Source organism: Melanotaenia boesemani, chromosome 4, assembly GCF_017639745.1.
Source record: "Melanotaenia boesemani isolate fMelBoe1 chromosome 4, fMelBoe1.pri, whole genome shotgun sequence".
Classification (NCBI taxonomy): Eukaryota; Metazoa; Chordata; class Actinopteri; order Atheriniformes; family Melanotaeniidae; genus Melanotaenia; species Melanotaenia boesemani.
The window spans coordinates 8786735-8803714 of NC_055685.1; the positions used below are offsets into that span (position 1 = coordinate 8786735).

At 38.2% G+C, this 16980-nt stretch overlaps 1 protein-coding gene across 1 annotated transcript in view; it reads left to right on the forward strand.

Moving 5' to 3' along the window:
• usp43a (ubiquitin specific peptidase 43a) overlaps positions 1 to 16980 on the forward strand; it is a 165638-nt gene that overhangs the window by 143883 nt on the left and 4775 nt on the right. The window contains 2 exon segments of the mRNA XM_041982074.1: positions 662 to 820; positions 16798 to 16959. Of these exon segments, the coding sequence (XP_041838008.1) occupies positions 662 to 820; positions 16798 to 16959 (321 nt within the window).

A 16980-nucleotide genomic window follows, 5' to 3' on the forward strand; every position in this document is an offset into this window, starting at 1 on the left:
GTATGTGATACAATCAAGTAAACTAGTAGTGAAAACATAAATCACGAGGAGGTATTTCTGCACGATGAGGGAATAACACAGTATTTGCAAGTAGAGAATCACCCTCGTGAAAGCTCATCAATCCACTGTGTATACATATGTGGACGAATGGCCTCGCGGCCATGACCAGCGCGCTCTCAGTTCTGTCACTGTTTGCTCAGCTAAACAGTTGTCAACACGTAAATAAACAACACTTTAGCTGTAGCTTCTGTTTATGAAATAGCTGCTCAACTATTTGAGCTACACACCGCCCCATAAACACTGCTTTTCTTGAATTCTTGGGAACCTAGACCACATTAGACCAGTTCATATAAAGTGAAGTGTCACAACTTGGTACACAATGGTCGAAACCCTCGCTGGTTTGATCATTGGTACCACCACAGCTGCGAATTTTTGTAAGGGAAATGCTGAAGTTTAACAGACTGGGAAGAAAAAGACTGCATGAAATAAACAAAGTAATACATATTTGAACATGTAATTGTACTTCATTTCATTGTACCAGAATCAAATTGTTGAAGGATAAACTTCATATTCTTTGATGTCATTTTAGCATTAAGAAAAAGGTGGCATTCAGTTCCACTTATGGTGTCCTTTGTTTTTTGCCTGTCACTTTTTAATCCAGCTTACTGCAGGAATTCAGTGGATGGTCAATGGTACAGCTTTGATGACAGTAGCGTAGACCTGGTGCCAGAGGAGGAAGTGTGTACCAGAGGAGCTTACATCCTTTTCTACCAGAGACGCAACACCATTCCTCCATGGTCCGCCAGCAGCTCCATTAGAGGTATGTAATCAAGTGACAAGTAAACTAGATGGCATGAACAACTCCAAAGTAAGTGGCTGGTTTATTCAGATTTTAATTCGGAATTGAGTAATTCCTCCATCATATACGTTCTTTCCGCTTTAAATTAATTACGGTCATCCTGCGCATGCGCGTTTCCTTGTCCTAAAGTGACGACAGTACGGTACTCTATCTCCCTTCTCCTTAGCTGACCAAAGTGACGTAGTATAGTAGAATTGTTTCAAAAATATCGGCTATGGCTATTAAACATGTCTAGGTAAACCACAATTCGGAATGACTATTATCATGTAACCACGAAGGAGAATACTTTAATTCTGAATTATTTCATTCTAAATGAACAATTCTAAAAAAAAAAACACACAATGTAACCATGGCCAATATCAAACAAAACTAAGTCAGTCTTAAAAATTATAGCTAGCTTTCAGTAGGTGAGTCGTTTGTCCGTGTTCATGCCATCGAGTGGACACGGAGAGCCATAATTTGTGTTTACATTCATTTTCTGACTTTGTGTACCTGGTCTTTTAATTGTTTGTTGTCTTAACTGTGTTTGGTCATCTTATAAATGGTTTTACTGAGCAGTTAGCTGATATTCTGGACTTTTAACTATTGTTGTCTTAACTGTGTTTATTGATGATAGAAATGATTTTGCTGAGATTCTGGACTTTCTGTGGATACCATACATGTTTGTAGTTACATTTATAGACCTAACGTTATGGATGTTAACCACTTAACTCCCGTAGCAGAGGTTGAGGGTGCAAGAGGTTAAGCTGAACAGTCAAGCTAAGAATGCAAAATTAGAAAATTTATAGGCCAGCATTCTGGATAATGAAGCACTAAAGGTGCATGGATCGAAGTTATTGTGCACGTTGTGAATATTTCTCTCTCCTCACCATCTAGAAGCCGTGAGATTCTAATCCTGAGTCTGTTCACCTGGTGCTGATATTTATCAGATATTGTTCCTTCTGTCTTTAGAAGGAAGCAGCTTCACACATCTTTAAATCCATCCAGCTGTCTTGATTTTATATATATTAAGAAGAATTTTAATGTTGCTAATGGACAGTTGCTTGACAGGAAGAGGGGTGAGAGAAGGAGGGGGTGACATGCAGTTAAAGGGCCCTTGGCTGGGATTTGAATCTGAAGGACTGCAACCAACTGTAAACCATGTTTTTTTGTTTATTTTTCTCTTCCTTGGCAGGAATAAATACTTGGCAGTCTCTCTATAAGTAGTTTCATTTACATCAATCAAAAAAATTTCACAGATCTCTTGTGCATCCTCCAGGTGCAGCTCAAGCAAACACTTTGATGGAAGCTGCTTTCGTTTTCTGGCAACTCTCCTCCTCGGTAGACATCCAGTAAATTCTGAGCCTGATGCTTCACCAGAACCAGTTTTTTACACTTTGTCTAGAGCAGCATGCTTTGAATTCCTACCATACATAGAGCACTACATTGTATTTTACAGTGAATTTCTCGTTCACTCATTAACACACATTCATGCAGCTCTTTCTTCATCTCACACAATCACAGATCATTGAGCACTGTGGAGGCAATGTGAGGTTGAGTGACTTGCCTGAGGGCGCACTAACTGAGACGGCAAACACTTTCTGATTGGTGGATAACCAATCTACTCAAATGGGGCCACCATATAATTCTATTGTACCCCTAAGAACCATAAAATTGCATGACATGACCAAAAATATCTCTGTCTCTAGATTCTCTCTCTCTTTTCCCTCAATTTCCATATATAAATATATAATTACAACATACTGAACAGTGCAAATATACAAATGTGAACTGCTTTAAGGTCAAGCTACTCCTAGTTTTGACATGTCTCACTAAAAGAAAAATCATGAACAAAGGATTTTTTTAGAATGTAAACACTTTTATATCAAACGTGGACATGTAGTAGTCTAAATATGGTGATCAGTGTACAGTCACTTTGATTTAAAGCCATGCATGTGACTATGTTCAGCAATTCTTCTCATTGGCTGTTACATTTCCATACCATGCAACTAACAGAGTTAAACAGCTATATATATATAAATATAAATATATATATAAACTGGCTAAATATGGTGTCTTACAGGGGTCAGTTACAGGACCACTTTTTTTCTGCTATTATATGCTTCCTTGCGCCCTCCTGGTTAGATTATTCAGAGACATGGTATTTTAATTTCACTTTTATGCCAATGGCACACAATTGTTCTTACTTACCCACTGATTCTAGTATGCTGAGCACATTACATTACTTCAAATTGTTGAAAACTGGGTGTCTCAGAATTATCTGCAGCTTAATACAAACAAAACTGAAGTTGTTATAATTGTTCCCCCCCAAATAACACACACAAAAAAAAAAAAAAAATTCCTGGCTTGTGTTTGGTTGGACCATTTTACATGCCTTTATCTCCTTACGCCTAGACTATTGCAACAGCCTCTTTACATGTCTTACTAAAAAATCAACACAATTTTAACTAGAACCCAGAAGAAGGTACATTACTTCTGTTTTAGCCTCTTTGAACTGACTCGCAGTATATTTTAAAAAATATTTTAAGTTTTGATAAGGACACAAAGTGTCGAAACGTTATTCCACTAGTTTGCACAATAAAGCTGTAAATCCACCATTGAGCTCCAGCTCTTTCTCCTTTTGTGTTTTTGCAGATTCGAAGATTTATTGAAATGACAACAAAGGAAAACCTTGAAGGAATCGAAAACTGATACCCTGTTTTTAAACACATTCACTAAAGCAAAGATTAAAAACAAAAAAGGAATAAAGACAAATCTTAAGGAATAGAACAAAGTACAGATCATAAAACACAGAAATATTACACTGAACTTAATGTCAACGTTAAAACCAAAGAACAGGCTGAAATAACAATACAGGGAAAATAAAAACTGACAATTTGATCATTTGGCTACGTAAAAAACTATACATAATAATTTCTTAATATGTAAAATAAAAGAGGAAATATTTGTTTCAATTATCAGTATGATGATTAATCAACAGAGCTACTATCTGAGAATCAATATATACTGATTTCTGTCAGGTTTAACTCTGTTCCCAGGGTAAAGGGATTGGCTGTTTTCCTAATTCTGATTAAACATTCATCGTCTCGGACTATACCTGGAGATCACCACCTGTGTCCTCTGCTACCTGTTGGTTTTTCAAGGATTTTCTCTCGCTGGGTGCCGTTTGGTGTCAAACGTTTTTGTGAATAACTAACAAAGCCTGACAGGAGCTGGTGCAGTGCTGCTTGTGATGTTCGTCCTCACACATTCCAGTCACGGATAATCCTCTGTGGAGAAATAAATCAAATCTCAGCTAAAACACCATCAAAAACAAAATGGCCACTCATTTTTTATGATTTATTGTATTGGAGGCATTATCATCATTAAATCAGATGCAAATGGTAAAATAAATGAGGTAGGCTCACAAACAAAAAAAAGCAGAACCTCACATGGTTTATTGTATGATATGAACTGAATGTCATACGATCACAAACAAACCACTGTGGAGATTTACAGTCAAACAGTAGCTGGGAGCGTCTTTAAATTAAATAATCACATTTTAAAAGGTAGAACTTTGTGTAATAAGATATCAAGGAGTGGTAAAGGTGCACTATTTCTGAGTCAAGCTCTTGCAATCTCATTCACAATCACTGTCCCTTGCTCAGCCTTTTTCACCCAGAGCCCAACATGGAGCTTTCTCCCTTGAAAACCACTAATCAAGTCCTGAAGTCCAGCTTTCTCTTCTATCCAGCTGTTCTATTATATTGTATCTCTAATCGTGTAATGTCATGTATCGTGTATTGTCTCACACTATTTTGTTTTACTTAAAGGTGCTTTCAGTGATTTCACCAACAATGTCAAGGGAAATTGATTTGACTACCAATCCTCCACGTCATTGTTTCTCTCATGTAGCAACACGAAGTCTAATTTATCTCCAGATCTGTAGACTCACAGGTGAAGCATTAGATTAGTGGGGAATAATTTATGATGCTATATGGTTGTTGCTAGTTAATCTTCTGATATCTAGAAAATTTAAATATTTCTATGATTGGATTGAAAGCAGTCACCCAGTCTGCTGCACTACAAATGTCTCTGTTCCTACTGCAAAGCAGGAGGATGAGTCCTGAACTACTGACCTAACCTAACATTACTGTGATAGATGAGAAAATAAATGCAAACAATTTTTATGTAATATTAATAATTCAGAACTTTTTTTCTATTATATAATGTTTTTTCACCACAATAATCAATTAATTCAACACTCAGCTGCTCACCTCATTCCTCAGGGGCCACCTGGACAGGTTCAGGTGGGGCGGGGAGAGGGGGGGGGGGGTCTGGCAGCATCTTCTTCTGCTGCTCTTGTGTCTGTTTGGACATGCATGATGTTTTAGCAGAGCAGCTTGATAGCAGTGAAATTAAATAAAATCCAGAGTTTTCTTCAGAAATATGAGCTAATATGGGAGCAAAGTGAGCTAGCTTATATGGACAAAGTTTAGAAGAGACAACAAGCTGATGTTCCACAACTTTCCATCAGACGAACTAACCGACCCACCTCGCCTCCGAAAGAACTGGGTGACGTACTGTCCACCCCTCTGTTCTCTCTCCAGTCTCAGCTTTTTTCTTATCTTTTTAAACTTCCCTATTTTTGTTGCACTGCTCCTCAGCTGAAGGAGCAGGTGGACTGAACCATTTAAGTGAAACATAGAGGGGGAGTGAGTGTTTCCAAAACAAAGAAACTTAGTGATACCAGTGCATTGTAACTAAAATGTTTGTGTGATTGTAGGTTTATCATTGAGTATTAGATAATTTTGTTAGTATTACAACTGCATTGAGGGCCCTTCTGGGCCCCCTGTCAGTCATGGGCCCCGAGAATCTTTCCCCTTTACCCCCCCTTTTCGGCGCCCCAGCCTACTTGTAACATTAATCTTTTGTAAATTTGCACATAAATGTACAGAATAAAACTTGTTCCTTATCAAGTCAATAAGGAACACATCTTTTAACTTTTAGTTACAGAATGATGGTCAACTCCAGCAGTAACTAGCATTAATCCTCCTAACACATTTAAAGTTTATTTACTGTATGCCTTTATCTCTAACCACTTCCAAGCTGATTCAAAATTGATTAAAATTGAATATTTTCTTTGAAATAGCTCAAAGCATGGTGGACCATGTGAGCCAAATTACTGTACAGCTTCTGTGTACCATGACATGAGCACCTAAAATATGATTTTAAATAGTGTAACAAAATGGCTGACTCACTACTACTGTTACCAATGACATAAACAGGCTTAAACTGAACATCAACAGCAAATACAGAACTGTATCAAACTGTCAAAAAAAAAAAAAAAAAAAAAATATATATATATATATATATATATATAAAGGCTGTTGCAATATTCTAGGTGTAAGGAGATAAAGGCATGTAAAATGGTCCAACCAAACACAAGCCAGGATTTGTGTGTGTGTGTTATTTCGGGGGGACCAATTATAACAACTTCAGTTTTGTTTGTATTAAGCTGCAGACAATTCTGAGACACCCAGTTTTCAACAGTTTGAAGTCAGCCATGCAATGTGCTCAGCATACTAGAATCAGTGGGTAAGTAAGAACAATTGTGTGTCATCGGCATAAAAGTGAAATTAAAATACCATGTCTCTAAATAATCTAACCAAGAGGGCGCAAGGAAGCATATAATAGCAGAAAAAAAGTGGTCCTGTAACTGACCCCTGTGAGACACCATATTTAGCCAGTTTATATATATATATATATATATATATATATATATATATATATATATATATATATATACACAGACGTGGACAAAATTGTTGGTGCCCTTCGGTTAATGATAGAAAAACTCACAGAAATAACTTGAATCTGACAAAAGTAATAATAAATAAAATTTCTATGACATTTAACCAATGAAAATCAGACATTGCTTTTCAACCATGCTTCAATAGAATTATTTAAAAAAATAAACTCATGAAACAGGCCTGGACAAAAATGATGGTACCCCTAGAAAAGAATGAAAATAATGTGACCAAAGGGACATGTTAATCCAAGGTGTGTCCACTAATTAGCATCGCAGGTGTTTACAATCTTGTAATCAGTCAGTGGGCCTATATATAGGACTACAGGTAGTCACTCTGCTGTTAGGTGACATGGTGTGTACCACACTCAACATGGACCAGAGGAAGCAAAGGAAAGAGTTGTCTCAGGAGATTAGAAAGAAAATTATAGACAAGCATGTTAAAGGTAAAGGCTATAAGACCATCTCCAAGCAGCTTGATGTTCCTGTGACTACAGTTGCACATATTATTCAGAAATTTAAGATCCATGGGACTGTAGCCAACCTGCCTGGACGTGGCAGCAGGAGGAAAACTGATGACAAATCAAAGAGATGAATAATAGGAATGGTACAAAAGAGCCCAGAAAAATGTCTGACGAGATTAAAGGTGAACTTCAAGCTCAAGAACCATCAGTGTCAGATCGCACCATCCGTTGTTGTTTGAGCCAAAGTGAACTTAATGGGAGATGACCAAGGAGGACACCATTGTTGAAAACAAATCATAAAAAGCCAAACTACATGTTGACAAGCCACAAAGCTTCTGGGAGAATGTCCTATGGACAAATGAGACTAAAATGGAGGAGGCTCTGTTATGTTCTGGCTGCTTTGCTGCATCTGGCACAGGGTGTCTTGAATCTGTGCAGGTACAATGAAATCTCAAGACTATCAAGGGATTCTAGAGAGAAATGTGCTGGCCAGTGTCAGAAAGCTTGGTCTCAGTTGCAGATCATGGGTCTTGCAACAGGACAATGACCCAAAACACAACTAAAAACACCCAAGACTGGCTAAGAGGAAAACATTGGACTATTCTAAAGTGGCCTTCTATGAGACCTGACCTAAATCCTATTGAGCATCTTTGAAGGAGCTGAAACATGCTGTCCGGAAAAGGCTTCCTTCAAAACTGAGACAACTGGCGCAGTTTGCTTATGAGGAGTGGACCAAAATACCTGCTGAGAGGTGCAGAAGTCTCATTGACAGACAGGAATCGTTTGATTGCAGTGATTGCCTCAAAAGGTTGTGCAACAAAATATTAAATTAAGGGTACCATTGTTTTTGTCCAGGCCTGTTTTATGAGTTTATTTTTTTAAATAATTCTGTTGAAGCATGGTTGAAAAGCAATGTCTGACTTTCACTGGTTAAATTTCATAGAAATTTTATTTATTATTACTTTTGTCAGATTCAAGTTATTTCTGTGACCATTGTGAGTTTTTCTTTCATTAACTGAAGGGGGTCAACAATTTTGTCCACGTCTGTATACACACACATATATTTATATATATATTAGTGCTGGGCAATGAAATTTTTAATCACGATTAATCGCATTGTAACGCCCAAAATGTCTCTTTCCTTCAAAATAAGGTCTACGGCTTTATAAAGAAAATGCAGTAGGTTTTGGTTTACAAACACTACATCAGGGGTCTCCAACCTGCGTCTCTGGAGCTGCAAGTGTCTCTCTGGACCTTCCACAATGCTTCTAAATATGTGGCTAAAATATTTTTTTAAATCTATCTTTCTTGTCATTAGGTTGGAAACCATGGACTTTTTTTTCTTTTTTACTTTACATAATTTTCCACAAATATATACATCCCATAGAAGAAAGTCTGTCTGTCCTCTGTTTATAAAGGAATTATGTTTTTATTTATTTTAAAACCTAAAAACGGAAATACAAATATGGTTCTTCAGAAATAACAAACATCCTATAGTGGCTCTTCATTAAAATATATCTTAAGTTGCCTTTTTGAAAAGTCTCCTAACATTTGCATCTCTAAAGGAGTTTTATTTATTCTGCTGAGGGAAAAATGGCTCTTTGGATTGGAAAGGCTGCAGACCCCTGAACTAAACACATAAACAGGTTTAGCAGCAGTTTTCTCTTTAAACACCAACAGTTAAAATATTTCTTCATATATATTTATAAAATCAAATATTTATGAGAAACAAGGATGAAATGTTCAGGTTTTACTAACTGAAAGGTAAAAAGTCAGCAGGATGAATTTAAAGCTGTGAAGCTGCTTCCTTCTAAACACAGAAGGAACAGTATGTGATGAATATCAGCATCAGGTGAACAGACAGAAAGCAGGATTAGAATCTCACAGCTTCTAGATGGTGAGGAGAGAGAAATATTCACAATATGCACAATAACTTCCATCCATGCACCTTTACTGCTTCATTATCCAGATTTCTGGCCTAAAAATTCTCTAATCTGCATTCTTAGCTTGACTGTATTGTCTTCACCTGCAGCCTCCGCTACCAGGAGTTAAGAGGTTAGCATCTCATTTCCGGGTGTAGCTTCTGATCTGTAGATGAAACTATAAACATGTGTGGTATCCACAGAAAGTCCTGAATCTTAGCTACCAGCTCAGCAAAACCATTTCTATCACCAACAAACACAGTTAAGACAACAATAGTTAAAAACCAGGTACACAAAGTCCGAACACACATGTAAACACAGATGATGTCTCCCCATGAACACGACTCCTCTACTGAAAGCTCACATCTCACAGATTGACCAAGATTCACCGAACCAGAGGCAGAAGAAGGCCTCGATTTATGTTTCACATTTGGAAAAGTCAGAAAACATGTCTGACCTTTGCTGCCTTGCATAAATTAAAGCCACATTTATTTAAAAAAATATATAAATAAAAAAAAAGTTTCTTGTTGTCTTTTGGGAGCAGTTTCCCGTCCAAAAATCACGATGTTCGGTCCATCTGCATGGGTTTAGACAGACAAAGAGAAAGTCAGTTCTTCTTCTTCTTTCTTAAGTTCCAGACAGAAAACGTCTCATTTTAATAAACCCACTCTCTCCTGATTACATCAGACGCACAGCTGCAGCGGGGAAGGGAGACATGGACGCCATATTTCTGTCATCAAAGCTAGCGGCCAGCAAAAAGGAAAAAAAAAAAGAAAAAAACATTAACGCGTGATTAAAAATAAAAAATGAGCGTTGCGTTAACACGTGATTAACACGCGTTAACGTGCCCAGCACTAAGATATATATATATATATATTTATATATATAGATATATATATATATATCTATATATATACATTTTTATTTTTACTTAAAAAAACAGTTACCTGAAAGTAATCAGATTAATGTAATAATCTGATGTAACACATCTACATGGATTTCATCAAATGCTGTGATGAAGAGAAAAAAAACCCCCATAGGACAGAGAAAGGTTAAACTTTTTAAATGACCTGATGAAACCATTTAGTTCAGTGGAGTCACTAAATGTTCTTAAATTCCTGATCTCAGATAAGGTGTTGATGTTAAAACTTACAAAGACTGCTGGATCCATTTAAACCCGTAGTAGGACTCAGCAATTTCATCAGTGACATAGATTTGGGTTGTTCAGCTGTGCACGTTGCCATGACGACCATGTAACACCGGAGCAGGAGAAATACTCCATCACTTTTCACTGGAGCAAGATGCCTCCATCTCCACCTGCCTGTGAGAATTTAGAAAACTCATATTTTTGTCTGATTTTCAGCTGGTTGACGTGTTTTCCAACATGTGCACTTTGTCCTCTGACAGTGTCTGTATGTGCTCACTGTCGTGGACACTGGGAGCAGCTATGACATGCCGTCATGTAAATCAGATAAACAGTATCAGACTGTTTTTTTTTTAAAAAAGGAAAAAATGAAAACATGTCCTAGAGGAGATTTGAATTTAAATGACCATGTCAGATTTATTTCAAAGTACATACGTGTGTGGTGACATCACTTCTTGTTTTGGAACTTGACAGTGTCTGTTAGCATAAGGAGCTAATATGAGTAACCGCAATCACTAATGCCGGCGGTAATACACCCAGCCCTAATATATGTATATATTTAACAGATCAATACACAAAATGGCCTATAACTGTTGAACAGTCCGTGTCCGTGTCATTTTGTAAACCTTTCAGTAGGCCACTCATTTTTTATTAAGTTTAAGACCCAAGTTTATTTTTCGACTGTTTTTAACTATGAATATTTGGCTCAGTGCTGAACACAATTTGCTCTTATGTACCAAACTGATAACATAGATTTTTTTTCCACTTTTACTTAAGCTTTCACCAGCTCTGGCATCAATAACAAAGTTCCAAAGTGCATGGACACCAGTTAACAAAACTTTAAATAACAAAATGTCAAAACCCTTTTAGTACCCTCTCTGCTAATATTTGACCTTAATTTATGTGTTTCTTAAGACTTTCTCTGCACCTCTGCACATGGCAGGTGTGTTGTGAAAGAAAGTGAAAATGGTGAGTTAGAGAGCTGTTGCAAAGCGGGAGGATATAACTTTGAAATAAATCTTCATGTCAGCAGATAATGTTGGCAGTGTCAGTTACCATGACAACTGGTGGACAGGTTAATGCTGCCTCTTTCATTGAAATGCGTAATCCACAGTTTTCCTTATCTCAGTAGATGTACCTGTGCCTTTGTGTGTGTGTGTGTGTGCGTATATATACAGGTGAAACTCAGAAAATGTGAATATTGCACAAAGTATCATTTATGTAAGTAATTCAACTTTAAAGGGAAAACCAATATATATATACTCAATACATACAAAGTGAGATATTCCCAGCATTTATTATTATTTTGATGATTAGGACTTACAGCTTATGAAAACCCAAAACTCAAAATCTCAGAAAATTTGATTATTACATGAAATCAATTTTGAATCCTGAAATATTGTCCATCTGAAAAGTATAGTCATGCATATGAGCTCAGTACTTGATATTCTATTCTATTCTATTCTATTCTATTCTATTCTATTCTAGTCATTTAGCAGACACTTTTCTCCAAAGCGACTTACATCTGAGAGTAAGGACAACACAAGCAAGAATTCAAACAGTATGGGACATCATAATTAAGTGGTAGTCAGACTGCTGTTAGTCCAATTGGACCCAGGTGCTGCCATGTAGTGCTTTTAAGTCCTTTGTTTAAATACAAGATCACGATTTTATCACACAATATCATCTTGGGTATAAGTGCACGCAGCTTATTCAGTGCTGAGCTGAGCCAATGAGCTGGACAAATCTTTCTAACTCATTCTGAGTAGAAGAGTTAAGCTAAGTTCGGAAATGCTCCTTAAACAACTGAGTCTTTAGCTTGCTCTTAAAAGTGGATAATGACTCTGCGGATCTAGCGGAGTTTGGTAGATCGTTCCACCACCGGGGAACAACAGAGGAGAAGAGTCTAGCTACTAATTTTGTGCCACTTTGTGGTGGGAGCACTATGCATCTTTCACTGGCAGAGCATAACTGTCGAGAAGGAGTGTAGTTCTGGATTAAGGAGTGGAGGTAGACCGGAGCCGTTTGGGTTATTGTTTTGTAAGCCAGAAGCAGAGCTTTGAATTTGATGCGTGCTGCAACTGGAAGTCAGTGAAGAGCGATTAGCAGCAGAGTGACATGAGCCCTTTTGGGCTGGTTGAAGACCAGACGTGCTGCTGCGTTCTGGATCATCTGCAGAGGTTTAACTGACCAAGAAGGCAGGCTAGCCAGTAAGGAGTTGCAGTAGTCAATGCGTGAAATGTCCAGAGCCTGGACCAGGAGCTGTGCCATGTGTTCAGTCAGGTACGGTCTGATCCTCCTGATGTTGTAGAGAGAAAACCAGCAAGATCAAGCAACCGAGGCAACATGGTTCTTAAAGGTTAGCTGGTTGTCTACCATGACACCAAGATTCCTGGTAGAAGATGTAGGCACAAGCGTGATAGAGACAAGCTGCATGCTTATCTGTGGCGGTAAGGGAGGATTGGCTGGAAAGACGATGAGCTTGGTCTTGGACAGATTTAGCTGAAGGTGGCGATCCTTAACACACAACCTTGTGGAGCTCCTGTACTCACTGTCACATTAGAGGAGTGATTAGTGTCCATCCTGACTGATTGTGGCCTGTTAGTCAAGTCAGGGTCATGCAAATTGACCTTTTGTTGACCTGTTGACCTTTTGCACTTGGATGCACACTGATGAGTCCCAGAGTTGCTCAGAGGCTCCCTCTGGCCACACCTGTATCCCTTTGATAGCTGTTGACAAGAGGTCCATATACTGGAGTCAAAAATAGGGATGTATGGTCAGACAGACCCAGGTGAGGCAGAGCTGTAGCCCTGTTCACCTGCTTGATGTTTCTATAAACATGGTCAAGAATGTTACTTCCTCTTTTGGGACAGTGGACGTGTTGATGAAATTTGAAAAGGACAGTCCATATTGGTCTGGTAAAAATCACCCGCAATTACAAACACTCCAGCTGGGTAGACCTGTTGTTTGTTTATGGCTAGTAGCAAATAGCCAAGAGCCTATGTTTCTGTTAGGAGGTGTGTACACAGCAGTAATTACAACAACAGAAAATTTGCGGCAGATAACATTTTACTGCTAAACGCTCTAGATCAGGAAGGAATAAGTGTTTATCATTGTGGCATCTGAGCACCAGTTGTTATTTGTGTAAACACAAAGCCCCCCTCCTCTTCTCTTACTGAAGTTAGCAGTCCTGTTAGCCCTGTGTGCTATGCAGCCCGCTAGCTTGATAGCCTCTATTGGGATGGTGTAATTAAGCCATGTGTCCATAAGAGCACAGCAAAATACAGCTGTCCCCGATGTTCTTCTTTGTGATGATGAGAGGTTCCAGCTCCTTGATTTTAAAGAACAGCTTAAGTTTGTATGAGTTGTAGACTAGCCTGGCTCGTATTCCAGCCCTGCAGCTCTGCTTCTGTTTTCACGGTCTGCGCCGCCTTCATCACCTCGCAGCAGTCATGATAATTCAAGGAGACCCCTCTGGTCTAGCGAGCTCTGTCTGGATGTTGTGACGTGAATTTCCTGAATTAAAAACACAGCTTTCTTGACTCGACCTGATGGTAAGCTTTCTCTTCTGCTGTGTATAAACATATGCTCATATTTACCACATGCATACAGGGCACTCAATAAGAAATAAACGAGGAATATACTAATTAAGGAGTACCAATCCCTGGAATGCTGAGCCGCTGCACATATGTGCTCTGCCACGTTCATGCTCACAAAAGTAGTGTGATGTTACATGTATGTTTGGAGTGTTTTAACAACACATGTTCATTGTGTGGAGAAAGCAAAGAATTTAGTTCAGTTTTTCTGTTGCTCAGTTTTGGTCACATAGTTTGTCTTAGGTGAGGCAGGCCATTTAAGATCAATGTCTGGCATAATGAGGGGCTTCAGGTGGGCCTTGCTGAATCTGTCTTCTGCCTGCGTTGAACCTTGAAGAAGCTTTTTTTGTGAGCAAATCTGACATGTTTCATGTTTTGAATAGATATTGGTGCATTTTTGTCTTCAGTAAGATATATAGTAGCTCTCTGCTTTCACATGCAATGTGGTGATCTACCTCATGATGCTGAGCAAGTGAGTGTTGTGTGTTTAATATAACTTTATATTGAAAGAAGATTTTTTTGTGTTTGCTTTTATTTTCACAAGAGAGTTGGAAAAACACTATGAAAAGCCAATTGATGATAGAGACAAATAAGTTAAAGCTTTGAACATCACTTCCATGTACCAGTCATCTTTCAATTCTTGAGTGGCCTGTACACCTGTTTTGCCATCTGTCATTTCAAAGGGAGCTATGCACACAGGAAACAGAGTAAAGTAAGATTTCAGGCAATGGCATTGAGTTTTTATTTTTTATTTATTTATTTTTTTCAGTAGTTGGATCACAATGTGATGTGACAGTCTCATTAGGATGAACAAAACTTCCATTTGAAATCATCAATGTTTGAAAACACTGGTAGAAACTTAGAGTTGTAGATAATTTGAAATATGAATTTATAATTTGGAAACAAAGTTCTCATACAGGTTTCATGGTATCCAGAAATTAGCAACTGGCGAATTGGGAGATAACTCCCAGAATGACCCGATTTTTTTTTTTTTTTTTTTTTTTCCCCCCACATAGACTGTATAAATAATGAGACACTAAGCTGATGCAGAAGTGCATTCATTAGTAACGGCTATTAGGCTCTGGCTCTATAACATTTTTAGTTTTACCAGACTTCCATTCATTAGATACACAGATGTTCTGGTGGTCTTTGTGAAAATGATTTGACATTGGAGGCTTAGGTCTGCCTAATGTCAGGCTATGTAGTCGGCCATTGGAAATATCCAGACAAAGTAGACATTTGAAGAGAGCGGAGAAGATGAGGCTCTAATTTAAACACAAACTTGTCAGCCCATTCACACCAATGGAAGTCTTCTCATATGGATCTGAAACAAATGGTCCTGATCACTCTTCAGACAGTGTTGGCTTTAAATTAGTGTATAATGTAGACCAATGATCCTCAGTCCTGCTCCTCAAAGGCAGGTGTCCTGCAGGTTTCAGAAGCTGATTCAGGATCAGACTTTTGCAGAGCTTCATGTCAACCTGGCAAAACACCTGGAAAGCTAGCATTAGTACACTTGAACAGGTGATTATTACAGTGGCAAAGAGCCACTTTCGTTTATGGTAATTACCATCATTATTTTTGTAGTGTCAACACAATAAAACATAATTAAATTATTAAGCCTCAGAGCACCATCCACTAATTACAACAGGAAAAATGATTTAAATCATTAAATAAATCAGTCTCAAAGATGCTAATTTATAGAGTTCTTATCACACATGAGAAAAACCACAAACTGCTAGTTAAAGTCATATATTTAGCTTATCTACAAACTACTTAAGATAAAATGAATATTAAAAAAGAAACACATAGGCAGAAAATATGTAAATATGATGTTCAACCATAATTCAAATGGTAAAGAGATGTAAAATAGTAAGAAATATTAAACATGAGTTAATTAAACATTGTGGTCAATTGCTGTTTAAGAAAATGAAGAAAGATAAGACTTTTATTCGTCCCCAGCAGGGGAAAGTCTTGTGCAACAGCAGCAAGACAGAAGGACCAGCAGTAAAAGCCACAAAAGAAATTATAAATAAAGAAGAATTTCTGAACAGGAAAGGAAAGGGGAGAAAACAGGAAAGGATTTCTGAATCTGATTCGGTGTTTAACTGAGGTGATATTCATGGCTGGTTCAGTTCGACTGCTCCAGAATCCAAAGGAAGTGCAGTCAGGTGGATGGGCCCTTATAACACCTCCCAACCTCCTGGAAGTTTGTTCGTGACTCTTGCGGCTTGTCAGACCTCAGTATGGGAGACTGCAGGTTCCTCTCTCTCTTCTCCATTCAGAGACGCGTCTTCAAGACTGAAATCATAGTGTGGGATAGCAAAAGAGATTGGCCAAAATAACCACAGGAGTAATTGTTGTAGAACAATGACCAAGAGTATGGAATGAGTAAAAGTATAACAAAGTTTATTAAAGGGAAATAACACAAATTACTTGCAACTAATGAGAGTGGTTGTTCCGACTCGCATGAAGAGACTCTGAGGAAGCAAGAGGACAAACAATAGTTATACATTTCAGTTGAAAGAATCCTCCTTCCTGAAGACCTTGGGTGGACACACAACTCCAAGGGCTGGCGTCAAAGCAACCTCACATAGTTGTGTTTCCACAAGAACTGACTAAGGGTCTGAGGAAGGACCAGATAAGGGTCATCTTACCCTTGTAGTGAACTTTGAACAGAGCATGTATATGACAACAATTAACCTTAAAATTGAATTAAAGCATGATGAGTAAAAATGTACAATATAAATAGTGTAATAAAAGTGTAATATAGTAACAATAAATGAATTAATATATAATGAAAGAAATAATGGGATAAATTGACCCTTAATGAAGTGATGTTCTCTTCCGGCTCTCGACGAAGGCAGACGCTTTTTCTTCTGCCTGGTCATTAAGGGGTTAACATTATTGTCACCTGTTCAAAAATGTCATCTGCGATAGGTATTCATGACCCAAGTGCCATCAGATAAATATTCTTTGTGGCTCATTTTTTTCTTGGATCCCGCTTTGTTCTCTGTGTCACAGGATCCACAAGTTCATCAGTGTCTGACCACTGGCTGATCAGGCTGACAGGAGACAGCAAGAGGGGCAGTCTGGTGTCTCGCTCCCCCACTACCTGCCCGTCTTCCATACCTGACTCTCCAGAGTCTCCAGTCTTCCATGACAATGGCTTCAAAGAGGAACGAGGTATGGGGCCGGCTCAAGAAA